The 25288-nt window shown below is 37.0% G+C and overlaps 1 protein-coding gene across 1 annotated transcript in view; it reads right to left on the bottom strand.

The window, feature by feature from the left end:
• Positions 1-22094, bottom strand: part of RAPH1 (Ras association (RalGDS/AF-6) and pleckstrin homology domains 1) — a 50044-nt gene extending 27950 nt beyond the window's left edge. Inside the window, exons 1-3 of the mRNA XM_012725298.1 lie at positions 21975-22094; positions 20351-20456; positions 19105-19613 (exon numbers count right to left, since the gene is read on the bottom strand). Of these exons, the coding sequence (XP_012580752.1) occupies positions 19105-19613; positions 20351-20456; positions 21975-22094 (735 nt within the window). The remainder of the gene's footprint in view (positions 1-19104; positions 19614-20350; positions 20457-21974) is intronic.
• Positions 22095-25288: the final 3194 nt, after the last annotated feature.

Genomic DNA, 25288 nt, shown 5'->3' with positions numbered 1-25288 from the left:
GAGGGCGGGTTGGGGAGGATAAGGAATAAAGAGGGACAAAACCAATACTGCATTAGATCAGATCAGAGAAGGCCTTCAGATTGCTACCCAAAGATTAAAGGGCACTGAATTAGCAATGTGTCCTTGGTTCGATGTTCCCATTTGTGGTGCAATAGTCTATGCTGCCTACTCTGAGAAGAAAGGAGATGGCTGTGCTTGGTTTAGCAGAGGCTCCCAGCTTGGAGCTTACTGGAAGAGTTACTCATTAACAGTGGTCTACCATGCCTCCCTGGTGGCTGAGGGGTTAAGTCTCAGAGCTATCACTGCTCTGGCCTGAGTTTAATTAACCCTGGCCTGAAGTTAGCCCACATATGGCATAGCAGACCTCTCCTGTCTCTCCTTAGCAGTGTTATTTCAGTAGATCCGCCTATTCTGCTCCCTGCTTTGTCTCTGGTGAATCTTCTCAATCCCTCCCCGTCACCCCTCCATCTCTGGCCTACACCCCAGTTCTTCAACGCATAAATACATAAGCCTTAAAAAAAGAAACCAACAACAAACAACAGTAGTATGTCAACAATTGGATCAGTACTAAAAACCACCATTTCCTCTTGCTGATTTGGCCCAAGCACAGTGCCACTGTGTCCATCCTACTATGTACTAGCTACCAGGTGCTGCAATGTCCTACTTTGGGAAAGTGCAGATCAGAGTTGGACCAGCAATTGGGACACTATGCTCCTTGGCTAAGGGGAAACAGACTGCCACACAGGTGGTGTGTAGAGGTATAAACTCACTCAGCTTCAAAACAGCCAGTGACCTACTACAGAGGACAAAGAGAGGCGCCTGTGGCTCAGGTTATCTAGGAATTTCTCCTTGACTCCCTCCTCCACTCTAAGTTTGTTGGCTCTATGCTAATGAATCATGCTCCTGCTCAAATGTCTTGTTTTATGTAAGCAGGGAAGTAGACAGGAGGTAGCTAGAGCCAGAAGTTAACTACATACACAAATAATGCCACCCCTTGGGTAACAGAGGGAAATATGGTCCCAGCAGGGATGGGCCAATGCTGCAGCCGCTCTCACTCACCTCTATGGCAGGCAAGGAGATATTACTGACACATATACCCAAAACCTGGAAAGAACAACTCCTGACTGCATATCCCAAAACCTGCAAAGAACAACTCCTTTTCTAGTAGGAGCTTTGTTTTGCTCACTGTACACCTCCAGGGCTGTAAACACTATCTAGTACATAGCAGGTATTCAACAAAATTTTGTTGAAAGAATAAAGGCTATTCTCATTGGCTTCTCACTGCATTTAGGAAAACGAAACAAAACCCCTTGAATATGCCTTGACTAATCTGACTCCTGCCTACCTCCTCAAACCCAAATCAAGACAATCTTATTTTCATTCAACTACTGTGACCCAGGAACAGTTTTTTCAGCTTACCAAACATGCCAAGCTCTTTCCTCTCTCAGTCCAACCACTAGGAGCACTCCCACTCCTCACCTTCAAGCAGGCTTTTCTTGTCAAGCTTTAAATGTCACACCCTCCAGGGTCCTTTTTGTTTTTACCATCTAAATAAAACGTCAAGCCTTATCCTATCCTCTCCTCGATATTCTCCATTATTTTACTTATCTCTGTCATGACATTTAACGAGGTTGAAAATTTTTTCACATGCTTCCTTGCTCATTTAATTTTTTTTTAAAGATTTTTATTTATTCATACACAACTGGGGTACAGGACAGAGATGCGGAGGGTGAGAGGATTCACCAGAGACAGTGGGGAGCAGAACAGGCCGACTGATGAAGTACACTGCTGAGGGGAGCAGCGGGCGGGTCAGGAGAGGTCTGCCACACCATGTGGTCACCTCCGGGGCAGGCGGGGATCAAACTCATGCGGAAGTGGCTTAGGCTTCTTAGTGCTGTGCTTTAACCCGCTGCGCTACCAGGGAGGGCCCCCTCATTTAATTTTTTACTGTTAAACAAGTCAGCATTTTTTCTTTCCATTGAGGTAACATTGCCTTACGACACATTTCAGAAACACAGTACACTGTACTGTTCCAGGAGTGTATTTTTTTACCTCTGCAAATGTACTTCACATCGCCCTCACCAAGTGTCTATTCATCATCCACCACCCACCATCTGATCCCCACTGCCTTTTCTTTCCCCTTCCTTCTCTTATTAATGTTTTGTTTTGAATCTATCACCTTAAGCACGAAGTATGAGATTCTGAGGTTGGAAATATATCCATTTTATAGAGTGTCCTATCTAGCACCTAGCACATAACCTAACTCAACAAGTATCTGTTAGATAAACAGGCAACACAGTGGCAAATTTTACACTTACTCTTAGCACAGCACAAACGGGCCTCGAGGAGAGTATGCAGCACTGGTATAAGACAAGGGGCTGTTTTAGGGTGGTGGCAGTGGGAATAAAGTGGATGAGTGAACTAAATAAATCCTGCAGGTTCTGACTTCATTACAACTCTGATATAGTTAAATGAGAAGGTGTCAGTGATGGTAAAAGGGCTGAGAAGTGGGATGCTGACGATATTCTGGGCAGAAATGGAGAAGTCAAAGGAAGAAGGCCAGAAGTCCTGGGGACTCCAGGGAGACAGTGGGTAAGGAAGCTGTGCCTGCCAGGAGCTACCTAAGAGCTACGTGGAAATGTGCAGTTCTCAGGGAGAGATCTGATCTGAACAGAGATCCTTAATACAGTTACATGTAGTTCCAGGGAGAGGGAGTAAACAGAGAAGGGAGAGTTGAAGAAAAGTAGAGAACTTTGTGACAGCTCTAAGTATATGGTTATCATTTCCTTACAAAATTTACCATTTCCCTGACCTTTTTAAGGCTAGTTTTACCCCCATCCCTGGATTGACAGCACAGAAAGAAATTTAAGCAAATGAAGAGTTCCATTGCTGATGCTTAAATATTACCCTTGAACTGCTTCTTGGGGACTCTAATTTTAGCTTTATCATCTACTTGCTTAAGTTTATAAAGTTAGGAAGAAATTACTTTTTCTAAAACCTAAGATACAATAATAACAAGAATATGACTGATAATTAATGTGTATGTTGCTCAGAAACTATGTCTGCTCTTTTTGAATTTTACATTATTTAAATAAGAATGAAATAAACACATGACCTGACAAGATAGGAAATTATTCAGTTCCACTATTCTATTATCCCTTAATGATGACAATGGTTAAGATTCCATCTGATGCAAAATTACCAGTCCAGGGCAAATCTAGCTGGACCAGTTCAAACCATTCGGGGGCAGAGAAATGAGAAATTAAAATTGCAGTGTTTTCTTCCAATACGATTAAGCTAATGTAAGATTCTGTTTACAAAAGTAAACATTTAATTAAACAAAAAGATGGTAATATAAAAGCAACTAGAAAATAAAGTTTTCTAGTGAAACTCAGGTGTAGGACATTAGTAGTAAAAATTAATATGAACGTATGTCTTCTACTTTCAGGTGGAATGTAATGTTAATCTAGAAAAAGTGCAACAGATGTGAGAAGACTGTCAGGCATTTAAACAGGTCTTAAAATCTAGTGAAAATTACTGGAATATTTTCTATTCACAGTTTGATAGTTATTGTGATCAGTAAATCATTATCTTTAGTAAGAAAAAATACCTCTACTGAGGATAAAAGTTCTGAAATAAAGCACAATCTGAGAAATCTGAGCATACAGTCAAAAACAATTCATATTCTACCTACAGTGCAATAAATATTTACATGCGGGTAGAGGAAAGAAGTTATCACCTTGGTCAGCAAATGAGAAGGCTTTCCTGCAATGTTTCTCAGAAGAAGGGAGGTTTCCCTGTCCAGATAGGAATGCTTGTATAGAAAGAGAGAAAAACAAAAACAAAAAAAAGCAATAGAAGTCAGTAGAGGTTTTATGTGTTTACAAAGCAGACAATGCAAGAATGATTCTTTATAATCTCTTTTCCCTAAACTCAGTGATGTAAGTCCAAATGAAAAATTAAAAAAAAAAAAAGACACCCCCTATTCCAATAGATGTATCTTAGTGACTCCCCCCGACGCATCACTGGGAAAAGGGGCACATACTGTGATGATCACAGCGCCAGCTTTCTTCTAAAGATGGTCAGTGTCATCCATGCATGTGACACAAACAAGCAATAGGCCAAGACTCATAACTGGACATATTCCTTCTTTCCTTTTTTGAAAGCCTATACAAGATCTAAATATATTATAAAAACAGAATTAAGAGTATATTACTTTTTAAGCTTCTCAAGTATTTATGGTCGATTCAGTGATAGTCACACCAAGAGGGAAAATACCCTTATTTATTTTACGTAGTGGCTATACATTATTTTCAGTAAAATATTATCAACCCACTCATTTTATCACTACACTAATAGCACTGTGTTGCACAGTAAAGCATCTGCATAATAAGTGATATGAACAATTGGCTAAATTAATTCAAGTAAGGAATACATTTTCATTAAAGATAAACTGCAGTTGTTTTTAGACTATATATCTAATTCAGACTTGCCTATTCCTAACTAATTCTTAATTAACATTTATTTGTTAATGTTATGTAGTTACCAACTAATCATCTTTAAAAGAATGCATGGCATAGCTGAGGAGCTCCAGATATTCTTTAAGTCTAATTGTATATCAAGTTATTCCTGAGAAATGAATTCTTTGAAAAGAAACTTATATAATCAAATATTAGAGTAGCACCAGCTCTGAGAAAGTTCATACATGATGATTAAACACTGTACTTTCAAAATTAAAAACAGTTTCTATAAAACAACATTAAGCTAATAGCTGCTTATCTCTATTATCTCTACAGTATCCTGAATTGGGTTTGCTCTCAGGTATTTACTGCCTATATTTTTAGCTTTGTTTTAATTTCAACTGAACCTAATAACCCTTTCACCCTCACCTGAGAGAAAAAAAAATAAAGACCTATCATTAAAAGCAAAATGAAAGTATTTATCAAGACTAACACTAACAAGATCAAACAATAACAAGAGAATAGAGACAATTATCTCTTGGTCCCTAGTTACCCAGTTGGTGATATCCTCGTGGAGAAAAACACAGTTGACTTGTCCATAAAGACAATTAAGGAGAAATTCCTGAAAATTCAATTTGAGGTTAATATCAGTTTAGATCAGAGAAAACATAGGGATGGAAAGAATGAAAGGTACAACCAAAAAGAGCAAACCTACACCCTTCATTGCCATTATTCCCAATCATTACCTTCTGTTCACAATATACTGGGGGAAAAGTATATTCTTACACAAATAGATAAAACAGAAAATTTCTTGAAAACCTACTTTTATTTAATTTTATTCATAATGGTTATATTCTCAGAAAAAGATGTCCCAAATGAAAAGTATGTCTAGATACAGAATGATATTTCAAAAAATTAAAAAAAAAATCTGTTCCATACCATCAAAACAAAGCATGACTTTTGGTAAACATAATTCCAGGCATAAAATTCATGCTTAAATGTTAAAATTTTTTTATAAGATTAATCAATCCCCAACCTCAAGTCACTTCAGGACATCAAATCACTAAAAATCTACAATCTGATCAGTAAGAAGCATTGCAGAAGCCATCCCATTTAAAAATATTAAAATACATGGCTTAAAATAAAAGGGGGATAAATCATTATGACTGATGACCCCAAAACATGCACAACTATGAAATGAGGTCACAAACAATAGCTGAGTATGACGAGAAATTACTGGGGACATCCTGGTTGTTTCACCATTTAGTCTTCTTAGTATGTATGGAGGTGAGGTCTGCATGTTCCCACTACCTAAGCCCCAGGTATTTGTAGCAGGAAGAAAAAAGAAAATCTAGAAACCAGAAGTAGCAAACTCTTCCCCTGGCAATAAAAGCCTTATCTATCTCTCTCCATACTGGCGCCAGCCACCCATTGCTCCAGAATTCCTCAGAAAGGGTGGGGAGAGAACTGGTTACTGGAGAAAGATTCACATGAAAGAGTGGTGCACAGCTGAAAGACTGAGAAGCACACAGCACTTTGGCCATGTCATTCAATCTGCCTTCATCTTGGTACATGCTGTTGGTTTAAAAAAAAAAAAATGCACAGGGCTTCGTCTATAGTTTCTTTCATACACCACTAAAAACACAAACATGGCAGCTTATTTTAAATCTATTTCACTGGTTTATAATAGCCCTTTCCCCCCTCTTTTTGACAGCCCAAACCATCCTCAACATTTTCTAAAATGCCTCCCTCAAGGAAACACGTCCCCCTTGTTTCTCTTTGCTTTTTCTCTAACCTCCACTCCACCCCACCCCAGCTGCCTCTTACTCATCCTCCTTTCTTTCATTTATTCAACTGCTGGCTAGATGTCAACTTTTGAGTCTAGAACCACGCCAGGTACTGGGGTGCAAGCATGGCCTGGAGACGTATCCTTTGTGTGCAAAGTATGAAGTTAACAGGGACACAACTGACAGCCACAAAACATGGTGGCTATAGTTTATATCAATCTGATCTTAGGACCTACTCAAAGTAATTTTGCATCATTCTAATATTCCAATGACATGGAAAATACATGGTAAAATACCAGTATATGGTAAAAAGCAGCTTATGCATTTTTTGTTCAGAATTTTCTAAGAGTTACTATGTCGGAAAATTATTGCCCCAACAGAAACCAAGTGTGAAGCCGTCCTGTCAATGCCGTAAGACGGTGTCGGTTGCACAGGCCTATGTGAGGTAATGACAGGGAGTGATTTTGTCATTACAACTTCAAATAAGTTTCATCTCACAGGCAAGAGTTTTGTACTTCTTGTTTTCTTTTATCTATCTGTAATTATCCAGCATGTTACCCCTAATTCAATTAAGGTTATTACCCCTTTTCTATTATCACCTACAACTATTTTGTCTGCTTTTATTTATCATGACTTACTAATTCCGAGGCCCACTCATATTTCTACTCTTTTTCCTGTATTAATTATAAAAAGTGAAATCTTAAATCTCTTAAATCTGAAATTCTTAATTACAAAGGGAGTGTGAGAGTTGACTGCTGTAGTCTGTTAATAAACTGGTCAACTCCCATACCTACTTACAATTAGGAAATTTGGATTTTAGTCCATGGCAATGCAAGTGTTATGGGTTGAGGCATAAGAGGCAGGCGGAGGTAAAGCTGGAGAAAGTTTTCACATGCAGGATTTTAGAGGGGCGTAAGCCAATTACTGGTTGACTACCAATATTCCAAATATTTCAAAAGGGGAGGAAGAAGGAAGGTAAGGAACTGGATTTAATCTGGTGGGTATGAGGGACCTGGGACTCTTTTTCCCAACTTCACAGATGACTCTGAAGCAGCATTATCCAAAGGAAATAAAAACCACAAGCAGAATTTAAAGTTTTCTAGTAAACACATTAAAAAAGTAAAAAATGGCAAAAGAAAGTATTATCTTTTAATGGGGGGAAAAAAAACCAACCACTGTAATTTGAATAAGAAATCAACAGCAAAAATTGTGATATTTTACGTTCCTTTTTCTATACAAGTCTTCAAAAAAGATGCCATTACAAAATCTCAGCTTGGATCAAGTGCTTACTGGCCACATATGGTTAGTGGCTACCTTAAGGAACAGTCTCACGCTGAAGCATCTGAATTTGTCACCTGCTGACTAAAGGATACATTTTTGAAGAAAGAAACTAGGTTTTTAGCTAAGCATCAATGCACTGGAGCATTTTACTTGAAATCTCCATTTTGAAGAACAGCTAAATTTGCTAACATCTTCAGAAGTTTACAAAAGGCCCAGTTTCAGAAAAAAGAAAGCATGCTGTTTCCATTTCCAATATAAAGTTTCTCTGTGGCAGATATGCTAGCAACAATACAGTCTTACTAGCAATATTGCTATTCAATGGTACCATATTAAAAACTGCTCATTTGCTTTTGCATATTGATTTTCAAGTTTGGCTCAATTTTTATTTGAAAGACAGGTAAATGATGTTTCATTATCAGGAGTCCTAAAGAATGCAATCCTCTTCATTAGTCCCATGAACATGTTTACAGAACTTACAGGTGTCAGCTCAGCCTGTTCTTCTGTGAAGTCAATATGATGCTTGGCCTGCTTGCTGGGACATCTCAGTGAAATAGCATGCTGTGAAAATGCAGGAAGGAAGAAAATGATAGGTAAAGGAGGTGGAAAAGGGCAATTCTTATTATCATGCAGGAAGTGAAAAAGATTACTGAAATGAATCACTGAAATAAGATATTAATGGAAAGTTCCATGCACTTTTCAGTGTATTATGCAAAAATAAAAAAAGGCGAGAATCAGATGATCCTAATCTTTGATAATGCAAGAATAACCTCACTCTACTTTTACACAATAGCTTTCTATGGGAGAAATATGCAGAAATGCCATGTTGATTATCACTTCCTGCTGTTAAACCTCATTCCCTCCTTTACTAGAAAACCTTATCTATATATCTGGAGGATGTTCATCACTACAAGGTACAATATTAACTACACCAATATGCTCATCCTCTTCAGTTCTATCACTAATGAATGCTTTCTCTCTGAAGCTAAGCATGTCCTAGATCCAACTCACCCCTGTCTAATACCTGTCTCTGTAACTCAACCAGTCTAGTGAGTTGGGAGTGGGGTAGAAGACAGAAAATATTTACTACTTCTGGGTAGTTGTCTCTTTATTACACTATTATTTCTCCACCAAATTTCCTCTATTCATGCCCAAGAGCGCCTCCTCCAGTTCCTGGCCACTCACATCTCCCTCGATTCCCTGTGATCTGCCAACATATTCTCAAAAACCTGCATCATTTTAGTCATAGTGCATTCTGTAACTCATTCGTAAAGTCATCGATGGTATTTTAACTAAGTTTTACCCTATCCTAGTGCTCAACTCACTGTATTGAAATTGCTTATTGGTTGTCTGAATCTATACCCTTTCTCTCATAAATTAAATCATAACTTTGTAAGAACACTGTATTATGTTCAGAGTTTTATTTTTGAGAGCCCAGCTTAGCATCTAGGTACTCAAAATACTTATGGAATATATGAATAAATGACTATTTCTTCTTGGACTTCATGCCACATGCCTGGCCAGATCAAGACTGTTTTTGCTTTCCCCTCTTTACATTTTCTCATTAAACATATAGCACAAGGTCAATTACTATATCAATGGGGAGCCTAACAAATATACATCACCAATATCCACATAGTGAAGACTAAATACTAAGGCGCATTTTAAGTACAACCAAGCCAAATATGCAAACTCCCACAAATGCTTATTGGTTAAAGTAAAACAAACAAATATAATGTGTTCACCAAAAGGTGATTGTGTGTCATGTTAAAAAATGATGAGCCATTACCGTTATTAAAACTCAATATATGAATACATGGATGCAAGTGAGAAAAAGACTAGCTAATCATCTATATATAAAGATGAAACATTGCTTTTATCAACAAAGATAAAAAGGGACTAAGGAATGACAGTTTATTATTAACAAGTCCCAGTTCCATAAAATAAATATAAATATATGCCTACAAAAATTATGTATCCCAATCTAATTTTAACCCACTATCACTACTTTCATAAAGCTAAAAGACATGCTCAAACCATGAAAGAAAAATGAATTGAGAGCCAAATCTCCACATAAATTCTAGTTTATGAACATTCTCAGTTCTAAAACTTTTGTTGTAAAGCTATCAAATTCTCCTTCAATCTCTCAAAAAGTATCCACAAATCTCTGCAAGGTAAGTTAACAATCACTACCTTCTTGAATTGAACCTGTAACACGGTAAATGAAGTACCTTTTATAAGCCAGAGTCCTTGGGAGAGAAAGGCTGGGGGAGGATACAGAAAAGCACTAACCTGAACACAGGTGGCAACCGTAATCAGGATGGCCTTATGCCAAAGTTGTGGGGACAAAATAAAATACTTTCAGTTGGTAGCTAACATCTTAGACTACAACTGGAAAAAAAGAAGTGAAGGTTTGTGTACATTAGTGTTTCAACAAAACAGATTTACATTTACCTTCCACTGAATGTAGATGTACTTATCACAAATATTACTAGACCATGATGGTCAAGAATACAGGCTTTAGGCCCTCCCTGGTGGTGCAGCGGGTTAAAGCATAGCACTGAGAACCTAAAGCCGCTTCCGCATGAGTTCGATTCCTGCCTGCCCCGGAGGAGACGACAAGGTGTGGCAGACCTCTCCTGACCCGCCCGCTGCTCCCCTCAGCAGTGTGCTTCGTTGATCTGCCTGTTCTGTTCCCCCCTCTGTCTCTGGTGAAGCCTCTCACCGCCCCTGAGCCTCTGGCCTGTACCCCAGTTCTGTATGCACAAATAAATAAATCTTTAAAAAAAAAAAAAAAAGAATACAGGCTTTAGGGCCAGAGTACCTGGAGTTTAGCCCCTACCTAGCCTCATTTACTGGTAATGTGACTCTGGCTTATAATTTAGTCTATTCCTTTATGTATAAAATAGGGTAATAAGCATTTATCTCCAGAATCTGTTACATGAATCAATTAAGTGATATTATTATAATGAGTGGGGAAAACTACCAGCCCTCATCTGAATGTTATTTAAGCCTCAATTTGATGAAAGCTGGCTTACGAGTTTGTGTTGGTTCAGAAAGAAATATACGAAAACACCACAAGATGGGGATGTTACTGCATAAATCTCTGCCTTTGTCTCCTGTAGTTCTATCTGTAGGTCTGGAACTAGCCTGTCTAGTTTAGATTCTCCAATGTGGCACCATGGAATTGCAGTATGAGCACTACCACCAGCGTGTCTGGGTTCAAATTCCTGGGAAACATCTTTAGTCATTCAGTTTCAGTTCCCTCTACTATACAACAGAAGTGATGGCACCTGTTCTACAAGGTGCTATACCAGTTCAGTACTAAGACATGTAAATACCTAACACAGAATACTCAATATAACAGGGGCTGTTAATATTTTTCATGTTTCTTCTCTTCTTATTGCTCTCCTTTTACTGACCACTACATAGCCAGCAAATGTTTTAAGCCAATTTTTCATGTTTTCTAGTCTTTATTAATTTTTAAAACAGATGAAGATATTTATATTCTTGTGCAAAATAAAAATTCTTTACCAGCACTCAGTAACATGGGGAAAAAAAATGAAAACCAAATAAAGATGCCTGAGTTCTTCAGGAGAAAAATTGCCAATTACTAAGATATACACACAAGAAGAACCAAAGAATATAATGCCAGCGCTAACTGGGGGTAGGTTATTTGAAAAGTGTTTAAAGCTTCTCAACAGAACCAAATCTTCCATTCTGCTTTCATCCTTCTGCTATGATCATCCCAAGGCTAGTGAAATATGAAAAATTAAACGAATTGGCACATGTGAACTAATTTCAGTGAGGTGTAGCAGCTCAATTAGTTTTAAGAGAAATGTAGCAACTACAATAACTAAGAAATTAATAATCCCAATTTCTTAAATATGTAAGGAGAGCTCCTCAAGTGTCAGCGAGTCCTATCCTCCTATTCACTTAGTATACTTCAAAGTAAAAGATTGCTAATATTAACTGGGAGTTCAACGCCACCATGATGGATGGTACAAGGAATATAAACTGCCATCTTCTTCCCAATACCTAAAAGTAATCCTTGGGGTGATTTTGGAAGGTGAAGGAAATAGAGGCATTGCAAAGAAACTATGTTGTACAATGTTACATATCACAGTTACAAAGGAAGGTATATTCATTAAAGATTTCATTAAAAAAAAAAACCTTACACCTATGAGGAAATCAAAACATTCAAAGTTTTAGTAGTTCTGACACTGAGGAATTTTTCCCATCATATTTGTAATAGTCACCAAATATTCTTAAGATTCAGCAAAACCTTTTAAATCTGACATAGAGTAGTAGCTTTTTAACATATTTTATTCTTAAAATAATTTTCATTTGTAACATTTCAAATTTAGAAGAAGCATTAGTTTAAAATATACCAGCAAACATAAAGGTATATACTAAACATCAACCTTTATTAATAAATTCTATTTTACATAAAATTTATAATACAATTACCACTTAATTTTGTAAAGTGAATAAAATGAGTGATGCCAGTAAATCAACTGCAACATTTCATATTGATTAAAAAAAAGAGCCCTTCTGGAATTTATTTCAGCTACAATGAATTCTAAGTTGAAAAACTGAGCAAATAAAGCTCAAATTACAGGATTTCAGAAAAAGATTCATTAAAATATTGATTGAAATTATTCTAAGTCATTTTTATGTCTATCCATGGAATATATCATGTTGAAACATAAACTTACAGGAACTATTTTTTTTCAACAATTAAGAAGCAGATACTGTAGTTACAGAATTTAAGTAGAGATTTCTCATGTTTTTTGACCTGTCTAATCTCGTCTTCCATGAGACTTAAACGAGTTAACATTATAAATGCTTGGAAACACAGTACTTCAACTTAAGTCACGAAAGAGAAATGCAGGAGAAAGACAAACTTCTTGGTGGGAAAGAGTACTGTGCCTAGCTCTGTTGACTTTCAGAGAACAAGGCAGAAAGATGAGTCACCGTGATACATTTAGGTAGGCTCTTTGATATCCATGGTCCCAAAAGGAAACAGTACCAGTATCAAATAGATTTTCTAACTGGTATCTGTCACTAAACTGCAACAGAAAGCAACTACTTTGCCCTGGGGCTTTTGTTTTGTTTTAGTTAGGTATAATTACCGCCCCCCTAAAAAAACTCAGTTGTTAAAAAAAGGCTGTCAAATGTTTTCATATCTAGTGCTCCACTTGTGATCCTCCACCCCCACCTTGAAAGTAAACAGCTGCTGATAATCTTAGAGTGCAGAGGTTTAGATAAAGATGAACTGAACAGAAGCTTATATATTTATTCATTCAAATATATGAGTATTTCTTACAAGTCAAATAATGTCCTAGGAGCTAAGGACATATTCTCAGGAATCAGAGACATATTTAAAAAAATTCCTCATGGAGCTTTTTTTTTTTTTAAAGATTTATTTATTTATTCATACAGAACTGGGGTACAGGCCAGAGATACGGAGGGTGAGAGGATTCACCAGGAACAGAGTGGGGAGCAGAACTGGCAGATCGATGAAGTATACTGCTGAGAGGAGCAGCGGGCGCGTCAGGAGAGGTCTGCCACGCCATGTGGATCTCCTCCGGGGCAGACCGGGATCGAACTCATGAGGAATTGGCTTAAGCTTCTTAGTGCTGTGCTTTAACCCACTGCGCCACCAGGGAGGGCCTCCTCATGGAGCTTTTTATATTGAAGGAGAAACTAGACAATATATATAGCACGCTAAAGGATCACAAAGTAAAGATAAAGCAGGAAAGAAAAAGGAGTTGGGGGAGGTCTCTAACAAAGAAGAGGTGTTTAACCAAGAAATAGTAAAAAGGCTCTGGCAGTGGTAGGTCTGACAGCTGGAAAGATCTACTGGGAGGCTTCGTTGTGGATGACAGGGAGGGAGGACATGAAGATAGTAGGGTGGGTGGGTGTGCTGAGGCCAGAGGAAAGCAGAAAAGGTCCTCACCTGCAGGCTTGGTGAGGTTTTGGTTTTAAAATTGACATTTGGATCAAAGGAGATGAAAACCGCTCACCTAGGGTGGTCACATGACATTTAAACTGACATCATTCTTGCAATACATCAGCTTACTATAATAGCACCAGTTTAACTTTAGTCACAAAGTTTACATTATGCAGTTATAATGTAATAATGGATCTTTACATTTGCTTATATTTCTCTCTTTTACGAATGCTCCATGTACAGTCTATAAGTGTGTAAGTTTTGATAAATTCTGTAACAGATTTGTATGTATTTTATGGTACTAAATACTAAATATTAAAAATTATTTACATATATTTTATACAGTCAGATTTCTAGGCTATAATTTGTCCATCTTTTAAATGGCTGTTAATGTCCAAAAGACTTTCCAGTATATATTCTTAAACTCCACATAGTAATGGACATGTGCATTTTGAACCCATATGTTTCAAAGGTCAACTGTAGACAGAGTAAGATAAAAAGTCTTTGAGAAGAAGAGGGGTGAAATCTGATTTGTCTTTTAACAGGATCACTCTGGCCACCAAGGATGACAGACTGTACAGGGGAAGGTGAACACAGAAGACCAGTTAGGAAGTCACTGCAAAAATCTATTAACAGATCATGATGATGTTGTACTGAGAAGTGATAAAGTTCTGGATATATTCTGGAGGTACAGTTAACAGAATTTGCTGCTGGACTAAACATGGGTGGAAAGAAGTAAAGAGATTCCAAGGATTTTGTTTGACAGATCAGAAGGCAAGAATAACCAATAACTGGGCCCTCCCTGGAGGCGCAACTGGTTAAAGCACAGCACTATGAAGCTACTGCAGCACAAGTCTTATTCCTGGCCAGGGAGGTGAGATGAACATGGTGTGGCAGTCCTCTCCTGTCTCGCCCGCTGCTCCCCTCAGCAGTGTATTTCAGCCAGTCTGCCTGTTCTACTTCCCACTCTGTCCCTGGTGAATCCTCTTACCCCCACACTTCTGGCCTGTATCCCAGTTATTGTATGAATAAATAAATCTTAAAAGAAAAAAAAAAAGAATAACCAGTAACTGAACAGAAGAGGCTGGGAGAAGCATGTATGGGAGGAGAAAAGATCAAAGCTTCCATTTTAAACCAGTTAAATTTAAGCTACCTATTAGAGACCCACATAGATACACTGATTAGAGATAAGATGTCTGAAGCCTGAAGTTTGAACGAGAGACTCTGGTTGGAAGACATAGATCTATACCTATTACTCTGACTCTAAGATAATTTGATACAGGTTTTTATCAGAAACTGTCAACAGGAGGCTTAACACGCCACAGTATAACTGTCACCTCACTGACAACGAGGGACAGATGCCACCTGAGATTTAAAACAGTTATTCAACTTTGGCACTATTTGGGGTCAGAAAATTCTTTGTTGTGAGGCACTCTTCGCCTATCACCCACTAGATGTCAGTACTACCCTTCCATCACTGACAAGGTCTCGGGACACTGCCAAATGCCACCTGGGTGACAAAGAGATGAGAACCATTGGCTTAGAGGCATTAAAATGTGGTGGGAGGAAGTTGGGTGGGGGGGCAGGGGCGGGGCAGTGTGTCTTATGTTAATGAGATAGGGTATTAAAATGTAAACATTGGGACTTGTTAGAGGATACCAATGGGAGCACACATGGGCCAGGGGTACAGATAAAAAGATAGCCTGAGAATTGTATGTTGGGGCGCACCAGAATTAGGAGACTGGACATGAGGAGGAGACTGTAAAGGATTAGCTGAGGAGGTAGCTCCAGTCCCTCCCCAAATCCTTTTCATACTTAGACAATGAGTTTAAGACAGACTGAAGAAGATATGACAAAAATTGGAAAGTAGAAAGCAAAAGGCTAAGTGATAACCTATTTAGCAGCCTAAGAAGAGCTGAATGCTAGACAGTGCATCAGGATTAATGCACCCTAATTTATGTGGTGTAAAGCCAAAAATCTGCAAAAACAACAGCAGAGGTCTAGATGGGACTAGATGCAGGAGAACTGGCTGAAGGTAGATTTAAGAAAAGCAGTAAGCTCCCAGATTCCCTCCTTTACTGGTCTACTGGGAGCGGCTCAAATTCAGGCTAATAGCCAACTCAGGGGACCCAACAGAGGACACAACTTGGAACCGGTTCATTTAGCTCTGTAGAAACACACACTGCGTGCTAGCCTGAGACATGCTATCTTCAGAAGGAGTCTAGAAAGCCACCAGGTCTCTTCTGGAGATGTATTATTATAAGGAAGAGATCATGGGGTATGTACAGAAATCATCCTGTCTAGGGAAACTTCAAATTCCACAGAAACCAGCAGTATATTGTACCAGCAAAGAATAGTTTTCCAGGGTTCCTCAAGGAAGTGTTCATGCTCACTTATAAGAGTTACACACTGCACTACAGGGAGTATAGCTCTGTCTCTCTTCCCAGTCATCTGTAATTTGCTTAGTTTCCTGCATTTCACCAATCAGAGGTCACTTGCAATCAACAGTGGTAGCTGGAAGTTTTCTATACTGAATCTTAGTGGAGAGAGAATCTAATTAATACATGATTACCAGGAGAAGGAAAGTCCAGTTATCTTCCATGAGAAAAAAAAAGGCTGAGACTTGCCATTAACCCTTTCTCAAGGCATTGACTTTTCATATGGGGCAACTGTATCCCACAGGACATAAATAGAATGTCTGGAGACATTTCCACAAGTGGAGGAGGTATGTGCTACTGGAGACCAGTGATGTCGCAAACACCCAACAATGTAAGGCACAGCTCCCTGCAACAGAGACTATCCAGGCCAAAACATCAGTAATGCTGATGGCTCAGAAACCCTCACCTTGAAGGGCTCGATGCTCATTTATGGAATACTGAGAACCACTATCCGTCCTTAAGACTACTTTCCCAAGTGAGCTGCTGGAACACTGTCAGCCAGGCACTCGAAGCAGGGGACTGGAAGAATATTATCTGGAGAAGTTCATCCACCAGAGAGAAAAGTACCATAAATATAACAGAATTCTGAGATGAAATTAATTAACCACTAATTTTGTCTGAACCAAGTAAGAGACAATCAATTAATGGGGGAGGAGGTGGGGAAAGCTGAGGGGGTGGTATTTGAGTTGAAATCAACATACAAAAAAAAAAAAACAAAAAAAAACCCAACAACAACAAACCACAACAGCAAGCTAAAACATGTCCCAGAAAGGAAATGTAATAAAAGCATAGAGACAGCATTTAGCAGTAACCTCTGCATAAAACCTGTAATATTGAACAGGTTTGAATATTGAATATTAGGAAGATGAGGGGAAGAAAGGGAGATGTGTGGGGCAGTTGTCTCAAGAGCACTACATCCTGGTCTTCTGGTGTGAGGAGTCACTAAACACCACATACAACTGAAAACAAGAAATAGCCATCCAAGTATAGATTTAATAGTATGGACGTAATACTCTAAGAATCAGCTAAAGGAGCACAAAGTGCTAATCTCTGGGAGCAAAATATGCCTGTTTGGAAGACTATTTGTAACAAGTCTCATTGAATACCTTGATTAAACACCACAGTTTTCCTGATTGGAGAAAGAGCAGGCTAGATACAGAAAAAGCATATTAAAGGAATTCCTGCATCGTTAAAATGCTTTTCATCCATCTTGCAAGGCAAAAGAACACACTAAATAGATAAGACTAACTCCCTTCCCTGCTTTATTCCTGGTTTACAAACACCAAACCTCATACTTTAATTCTTATATTCAACATTACATAACTTAATATTGCTATCTTTGTCCACGAATGCCACCTGCTATCATCTGAACTATTTGCTGAGAGAGGAGGATTTTTTCACTTTGTTTTATTTGCTCTTCTACTGTTGATATTTTATAATGAGTTTACTTAATAGTTGGAAATATGCACGCGTACATAATCTTACTGATTAGTTCAGAACCACTCATTAATCTTAACCGATCTCAAAATAATCTGACTGAAAAGAACTGTCAAGATACAAAACAAAATATAACCAAGAAAGCACATACCTAGTAAAATATTATTCATATCCTAACAGGTAAACCGAAGACAGAAACGATGCACATTAGGCAGCTGGTACTGAATATGATGAATAAAAACTGGTTTCATAAAGTGGAAACCACTTTTCAAGTTCTCTATAGAGAATATACACCACTTAAGTTTCTTTATAAATAAATGAAAGTTTATTCTTTAGGTTGATACAGTGTGCTATATACTTAACCTTATTTATAAGCAGTAAAATTCACATTTATCTCCAAAACATCATGATTCATGTTTTTTATTCTACAGTACTTGGGGGTAAAATTAGATATATGGGTATGTATCAAGATATTGGTGGGTTTTAACTTATTAAATTAATAAGGGGACTAATGTCAATAGGTAAAAACTTTAAATTTCTCCGTAATTCCTTGAACCAATTTTTAAGATTTCACCTTAGTATCGATTATTCATAAGTAGATTAAGTCATCCTGTATCAGAGATCATTGTGAACACAAAAGCTGGCTTTAATTGCCCCAAACCCCACTGATTTTCTTTTTTGTTGCTACCCTGTAACAAATTTGTCATCTCCCTGATGAAAAAAAAAACAAAACACAAAACAACCCAAGAATTTGTCTTCACCAAAGTCAGTTTTTGCTAAACTTACTTTATCACAAATCTATTCCCTATGCATACCCATTAACATTTAGAAAGCTTCATCTCTTAAAAATGTGTTCATGTTTGTTGTATCATTTTTGATTCTCTCAACCAACTTAAGAAATGGTAGACCATGTACTATTTGGCTCCATTTACTTTAGTTGGTGTACACAGAAGCTGAATAACTCCTTTAATATCCTGAGTCCTGAGTGGCAAGGAAAAGGACTCAGAACCAAGTGTGTGATTCTAAGCCCACAGGTTTTTTCCACTACACCACATTGACTCACTGATGATAAAATGAAGAAGTAACCCCGAAACACTAGGATCTTGTGGATTACAATGGGGAGGATATTTTATAATAAATATACACTAAGAAACAATTATAAGTTTAATAGCCAAATAGCTTTGTAAATTGTCATCAAACATCAACAATACTTCAAGTTTTTCATCATGTAAAACAACTGATTCGGGCCCTCCCTGGTGGCGCAGTGGGTTAAAGCACAGCACAAAGAAGCTAAAGCCACGTCAACATGTGTTCGATCCCCGCCCCACCCCCGGAGGTGACCACATGGTGCGGCAGACCACTCCTGACCTGCCCTCTGCTCCCCTCAGCAGTGTACTTCGTCAGTCGGCCTGCTCCCCACTCTGTCTCTGGTGAATCCTCTCATCACCCCCTGAACTTCTGGCCTGTACTCTGGTTCTGTATGCATAAATAAATAAATCTTAAAAAAAAAAAAAACTGATTCCAATTTAAGGTCTTCATGTAGTCACGAGAATAAAAATGAAGCTAAATCTCTTAAACCATCGTGGTGAAATTGCTGTTATCTGGCCAGGCAGTCCTGCTGTGGCCTTATTTAAAATTTAACTCATAGGTATCCTTAACAAACTTTAAATGTAGAAGCATAGTTAATTAAAACTACCCTTAAAAAACATCATTTTCTCAATATACCAAGAAAAGTTCCACCTATTTACCTCAGTAATTGGCTGCCCCTGGTGTGTCAAATCCAGCTCCTGAGGGCGAGTAACTTTATCAATATCCAGAGAGTCCATGCTGGAGGCTGCGGAAGTCACGCTGGAGTGAGAGGAGTTACTAACAGAGCGAACATCAGCATCACTCACTGTGCCCGCAGACGCGGTTCTTCTGTGCTGGTTCGTTACTAAGGGTGTAGCAGTGTCTTCCAGGGCTGACTGCTGAGCAGCCTCATCCATGCTCAAGGAGGCCTGTTCTAGCTGTGCAGTGATGTCATCCAGGGAGTAGTTGGCATGGGAAGGCTTAGTTATTCTGTTGGATGCAGAAGATGATCCTTTCAAGGTCCCATGTTTTGATGTGTGTCGGCCAGGGGGTATTTTCTGTGTGGCTTTTGTTTCTGTGATTTGACGCTTACTATTTCCTGCACCAATACTGCTGAGTTCCTGTTCTATTGAGCAAAGATCGGCCATCAGAGCATCCAAATCCACAGTTTCTCCCTGATTCAGAGCTTCTGCAATGAACAATATACACGATGTTTCCAGAAAACACTGAATGAAGAGTCATACATTCTATTATAAATCAGTTAATGAACACGGGAGAAAGCAAAAAATGACATACCATTATAGCTAAAGCCTTTCAAATATTTTTAAGAGGTTTTTGTTTTGAATTCTGAGAGCAATTTTTAGAAGCAAACAATCCATTTTTGTAAGATTTGTAGTAATCAGAAAATAAAATGAGTTTAAAGATAAGAGCAATGCAATAAGTTTACACCACTCCATGGTTTTAACCACATCCCCCATGGAACTATTTTTTAAACTGGGGCTCTAGATTGTTAATATAATCAGTGCCCTAGATGTTAATGCCTTAAAGACACAAAATGAAAAAAGAAAAAAAAAATTACAGAATGGCGTGTCAATTGTACACACTATCAAGAGGAAGAGTATGTTAAATAAATGCCAGAGGGCTCATTTTAAAATTCCAGCTCTGTAATTTCATTGCAACTTCATCAAATAAAAACACAACTGTTTATTGCAGGCGGCTACCTGATTATATTCTTTGTCAATAACTCAACTAGAAAGCATTTTAGTTTACGTCTTCTTAATAATTTGAATTAGTAGCAAAATGCACAAAACTCAGTCAAGTTACCTGCCTCGTTTTTATACTGAGATACGTGGAATAGTCCTGTGTTGCTTCCAAATTATGTAACTTAGCATACTCATTTATATTTTACTTCCAATTACAACTTACCATTCAAGTTGTATATGGAGAAGCGATAAGAAAAATTGGCCATGTTTGTTTCTTGGCGAAGAGGAGATCTTTTTACTGGTTCCATAGGCTTGTCAGAATCCAAACTCTTGAAAAGAAAGTTTAGTAAGTAACATTAAATTCAGGTTGCAATTGTATAAAACAATGAATAAAGTTTGTTTTAATGTTAGGTAAATTTTCATATAATACAGTAGTTAATAATGCCAAAGTTTTTCTAAGTAACAGCTTAAGGTAAAGCATAACTGGTTTGCCAACTTTGCTATATAGTTCTTTCCATTTTTATATAGATGCTAAAGTAAGGTATCTGAAAATGTCATAGTTTGGAGTAAATATTTTCCAAATGCATCAAGTATAGTAACTGACTTCATTTTACATATATTCATTATAAAACAGGGGTGTAGGGATTAAGGCTCAGAGCTATCACTGCCACAGCCTGAGTTCCATCCATGGCGAGGGAGCCGACCCACATATGATGCAGACAACCTCTCATCTCATCCTCTGCTCCCCTTAGTGTAGATTTCAGGAGATCCTCCTGTTCTGCTCCCACTAGGTATCTGGTGAATCCTCTCACCAGCCCCCCACCTCTGGCCTACAACTCAGTTCTTCTATACATAACTAAATAAATCTTAAATAAGCTAGGCATGATAAGGTAAGAAACAGAAACCATTTATGTGTGCAAAGAATTGTTATCTCCTTTCTCAGAGAGATTTGTTTTGGGTTCATCACAGCATCCTTCTTGGTCTGGTAAAAATTTAATTTCAATTTATAATTATCAAAATTTATTTCAAGTAAAAAAAGAATGCTAGATAATGCTAATTATAGTCACTCTAATTATAGAATTATGGTATTATCTTAGAATGCTCTCTTCCTTTATTTACATGAAGATAAAATGAAGTCACTTATAGTGTCCATCCAGTTTTTAAAATTATATGAAGGACATCACAACCTATAGCGTTTGAAGTTCCCACCTTACCTACTTTTCTAACAATTAAGAAATCTCATACTTTGTATAGCAAAATATATACACATGTATGTATTTATTGGGGTAGTAACAATAAGTCCCTTTATTCTGAAAAGTATACTGGGTTAGCAGATAAAAGGTTTTTCTTTTCTAAAACTGAACTTCAACAAAATAAAATGGAAAAAAAGCTTTGTCACTGTTTTAAAATGCAATGTGAATGAACTCTTGTTTAAAATGAACTTCTGTCAGTTATTATGGAATCATATGCCAGGATATATCTGAGTGTTTTTAAACATATTTACTAAGTTATGAACTAGGATTTGCTAAAATTTAGAGCTTTAAATTTTAGGCTTTAAAAATTTTAGCCAGCAATCTCAATTTATAAAACAGACTTTAAGTAATCCCTCTAGATGAAGGAAATCTGTCACAAGCTTTTCTTGTAAAAAAAAAAAAAAAAAAGTCTTTTAAAAACCACAGAAGATAATAGCTTGTGTTCTAGAGTTATTCACCTACTTGCTAATGTTTTTCCTTTCTAATAGTACTAGAAAACACAACCTATGTCCATATCCTCATGTCCATACAGTAAAAATTAAGCACAATAATGATTTCAAATCTTCATCTAGTTTTGAAAACACTACTTCTAACCTGAGTGAGTTTATCTAGCTCTCCCAACCAGGCTCCAAACATTTTGTCTAGGTCCTGATCTTCCTTGTCACTGTCTTCTTCAGCACCATGGTCAATTTCTTCATCTGACAGCTGCTCCATCTGAAACACACAAATTTGTGTAGAATAGTTAAAAGATTAAAATGTATGTTTTGATATATATGTGTACAACTCTCCCGAGTTAAACCTTCAAAACTAGAGATTACATGATAAAAGGAAATTAGGCATAATTAATGGAGACAGGAATGGTAACTGAGTAGAAATGAGTGGACTTAAATGTTTAAGAAACCATGAAATACTAACTATATCACATTATGACCAGAATCACAAGTGACAATGATGTTTAAAATGCACAACACTCCCTTGATCAGCAGAGAACATCAAAGCAACATAATTCTCTCCACTAAGTCCTATAACACTGGAAACACCACAGAGAAATACTTTCTATAGACTAAAGTGACAAGATTTATCTTACCTCGTCTGTAAAAGTCTGCAAACAAACATGTCTCTTACAAACGTTAGAGGAATTTCCATTTCAGAGGAAATACAAAGCAAAATTTTTGACCTAACTTAATTGTTGAGTTAGTTCTTCTTCTATCCTACTTCACTTTCTACCCCATTTATTTTTACTCTACTTCTCCATAGGTTCCTACAAGATGCAAGGAACTAGAACTGAACTAGAAAACTAGAATCGAAAATTTAAGTTCATGTGTGCAAAACAAATTTTTAAGACGTTCTCAAAAGAAGAGATTTCTTCCCATTAGTAAAACAATGTGATATTTAACACGGAACTGGCATAATATGTTGTGAAGGTAAGAAAAAGGTTATATAACAAAGCAAGATCAATTATTGATAAAGTTCCTAAAGTAAGATTAATCTGGTTATAAGAATATTTCAATATTAAAGGCTGTGAACACTCTCTGGCAAAACTTAGCTTTGCTTAACCTAACATATTCTAAATTTATTTGACCACAAATCCTATTTCTTAAATTTGGGGTTTATACCTATGAACTATTCCAAAGATACAATGAAGATCATCACTGTATTCTCCACTCATATTTCTGGAACAGATTTTGTTGCAGTAGGCATAGGCAATATGTAGAGTACAATTTTTTGACTAATTTAAATAATTCCTCAGCAATTAAGATATCTTTTATCTTGAGTAAGAATGTGTACACAGCTCACACCTTTAATGCAGCTATCAACAAAATTACCTTTGTGATCCTTTAATGTGGTTAATGAAATAGGTAAGGAACCTGTCTGATGATTATCATGAAGTGAAATTTTAAACCTTATTTTACAGCACAAAAATTTGCATAAAGCATCAAATGTTGTAAAATCAAGCTGAGTATAGTCTAAAGATTTTGAAAATCATATATCCTATTTAAGCTCTTAAGGGAAATATTTTCCTTAAATTTAACATTACCAAGAATAACCACTCATCAAAATCTCTAAAGGACGCTGGTTAATTCCCACTTCTTAATTTCACTACTCTAACCATGTACAAATCAGGAAAAACAATTCAACTAATTTTCCAACTGATACAATCATTAAAGAGAATTAGCTTTCCTAATTCGGTAGTTCCTAAACTAAGATTTTTATTCATTACTGAGTTGACAGAACAGTATTAATAAAAACCAACCATCATACTTCATTATTTACCTATGAAAAACATAAAACGTTACTGCAAAGACAAACTTCAGCTGGTTAGAGAATAATTAAAACAGTAATACCCAGTCTTCATAAAGAAGGTCAATAAGCAACAGAATCAGCAACATAATAGTCAATTTCCTCTTCCTCTCTAACCTTCAAAACTAAACTCATTGGAATAAGCCAGACACTTAAATATGCTAGTTAAGAATTTTGCCTTGAGATACTTATGTATACACTTTTGGATAGACACTATAATTACTATAATGAAGAAAATTAAACAACAGAAATAGAATTTTACATAGCAAATACAAAATAGCTGTAAATGAATATACTTTAACTTATCAGGGAGACAAATAGAATTGTAGATTCTACATCAAAGTCATTAGTGTCTTGACTTTTTCCCTATTATTCAAACATAGTAGCATTAACTTCAATTGAAACTGCTCTTAATATAGTAATAAAGAAAATATTGCTAGGAACATTGACAGAGAACCACAAAATAAATGTTAATTTTGAAATAACTCAACATTTATCATCCCCAGGTAAACAGGCTCCATTCAATCTTTGATTTCCACAGTCCCAGCTTCTTCTTTGAGCCATTTATCTCAAAACAGGTTTTTTACATCCAGTTATGTTTCAGCAGCTCTCACAAAAAGTTCTTGAAACACCTGATGCTGCTTTAATCTGATAAATAACTTGAAAAAAACATGCCTTAAATGTGTGGTTACAGGAGTGCCCTCAATCATTCAAGACACAACTTTTGCAAAATAAAGGAAGGAAACCTAAGTCAGAACACATACACACACACACACACACACACACACACACACACACACACGCACACAAATGGGAAAATCCTTAAAATTAGTAAGGCACAAAAAGAGGAAGAAGGCCCATCAAAAGTAGGGGGCAGGAAGTCAGAGCAGAGAAGGTTAAGGAGAGAAATAGGACACAGCATAATGTAAAAGAATTGTGGGGGGTGGAGGGCCATTAGCCACTCATTAGCATGGGCACCAAGAACATGTCTCTCTTGTGACACAGAAGTTTTTGACACAGGACATTTAGTTCTGCATGCGCTCAATATTGTCATGTACAAATTGCCCACACAGAAACTCGGGATTTAAAAAACTAAATTTACATGAATCTTTTACATAATCAAGATATTGATCACATTGTGCATACAGAACATTTCCCTCGAGTTTTACCTTTTAATTCCTTAATGGTCTTTTTTACACCGTTCAGTAAAAGTTTCATTTTCAATTATATTAAACACACCGATTATTTTCCTGGTGAGCTCTTGCACTGTTTTGTTTAATTCTTATCTGCTCAGCAATCAGATTAATGTTTATGCACATTTTTAGTTTTACTTTTCAGTCTCTTATATAGCTTTTACATTTTACATAGAGTGCTTAATATGGTACATAATGTGAGAGTGAGAGCCTAAAATGGCATTATACCAAATTAAAATTTTCCATTTTTGTAATTTTTTTAAATTTATGTATTTACATTCTCTAAATAAATCAGGGGAGAAAAAAGTAGGGTACTACTTAAAAATCTTAGGGGCAAGCCCCCTGAACTGGCTACCAGGGAACCTGCCAGAAAGAGCATGGTCCTTCGGGGAAGCACTGCCACCTGGAAAGAAG

Source organism: Condylura cristata, unplaced genomic scaffold (genome assembly GCF_000260355.1).
Source record: "Condylura cristata isolate star-nosed mole 26May11 unplaced genomic scaffold, ConCri1.0 scaffold00002, whole genome shotgun sequence".
Taxonomy (NCBI): Eukaryota; Metazoa; Chordata; class Mammalia; order Eulipotyphla; family Talpidae; genus Condylura; species Condylura cristata.
Note: the sequence above shows the minus strand (reverse complement) of the source record. Positions and strands in the feature narration are given on the sequence as shown.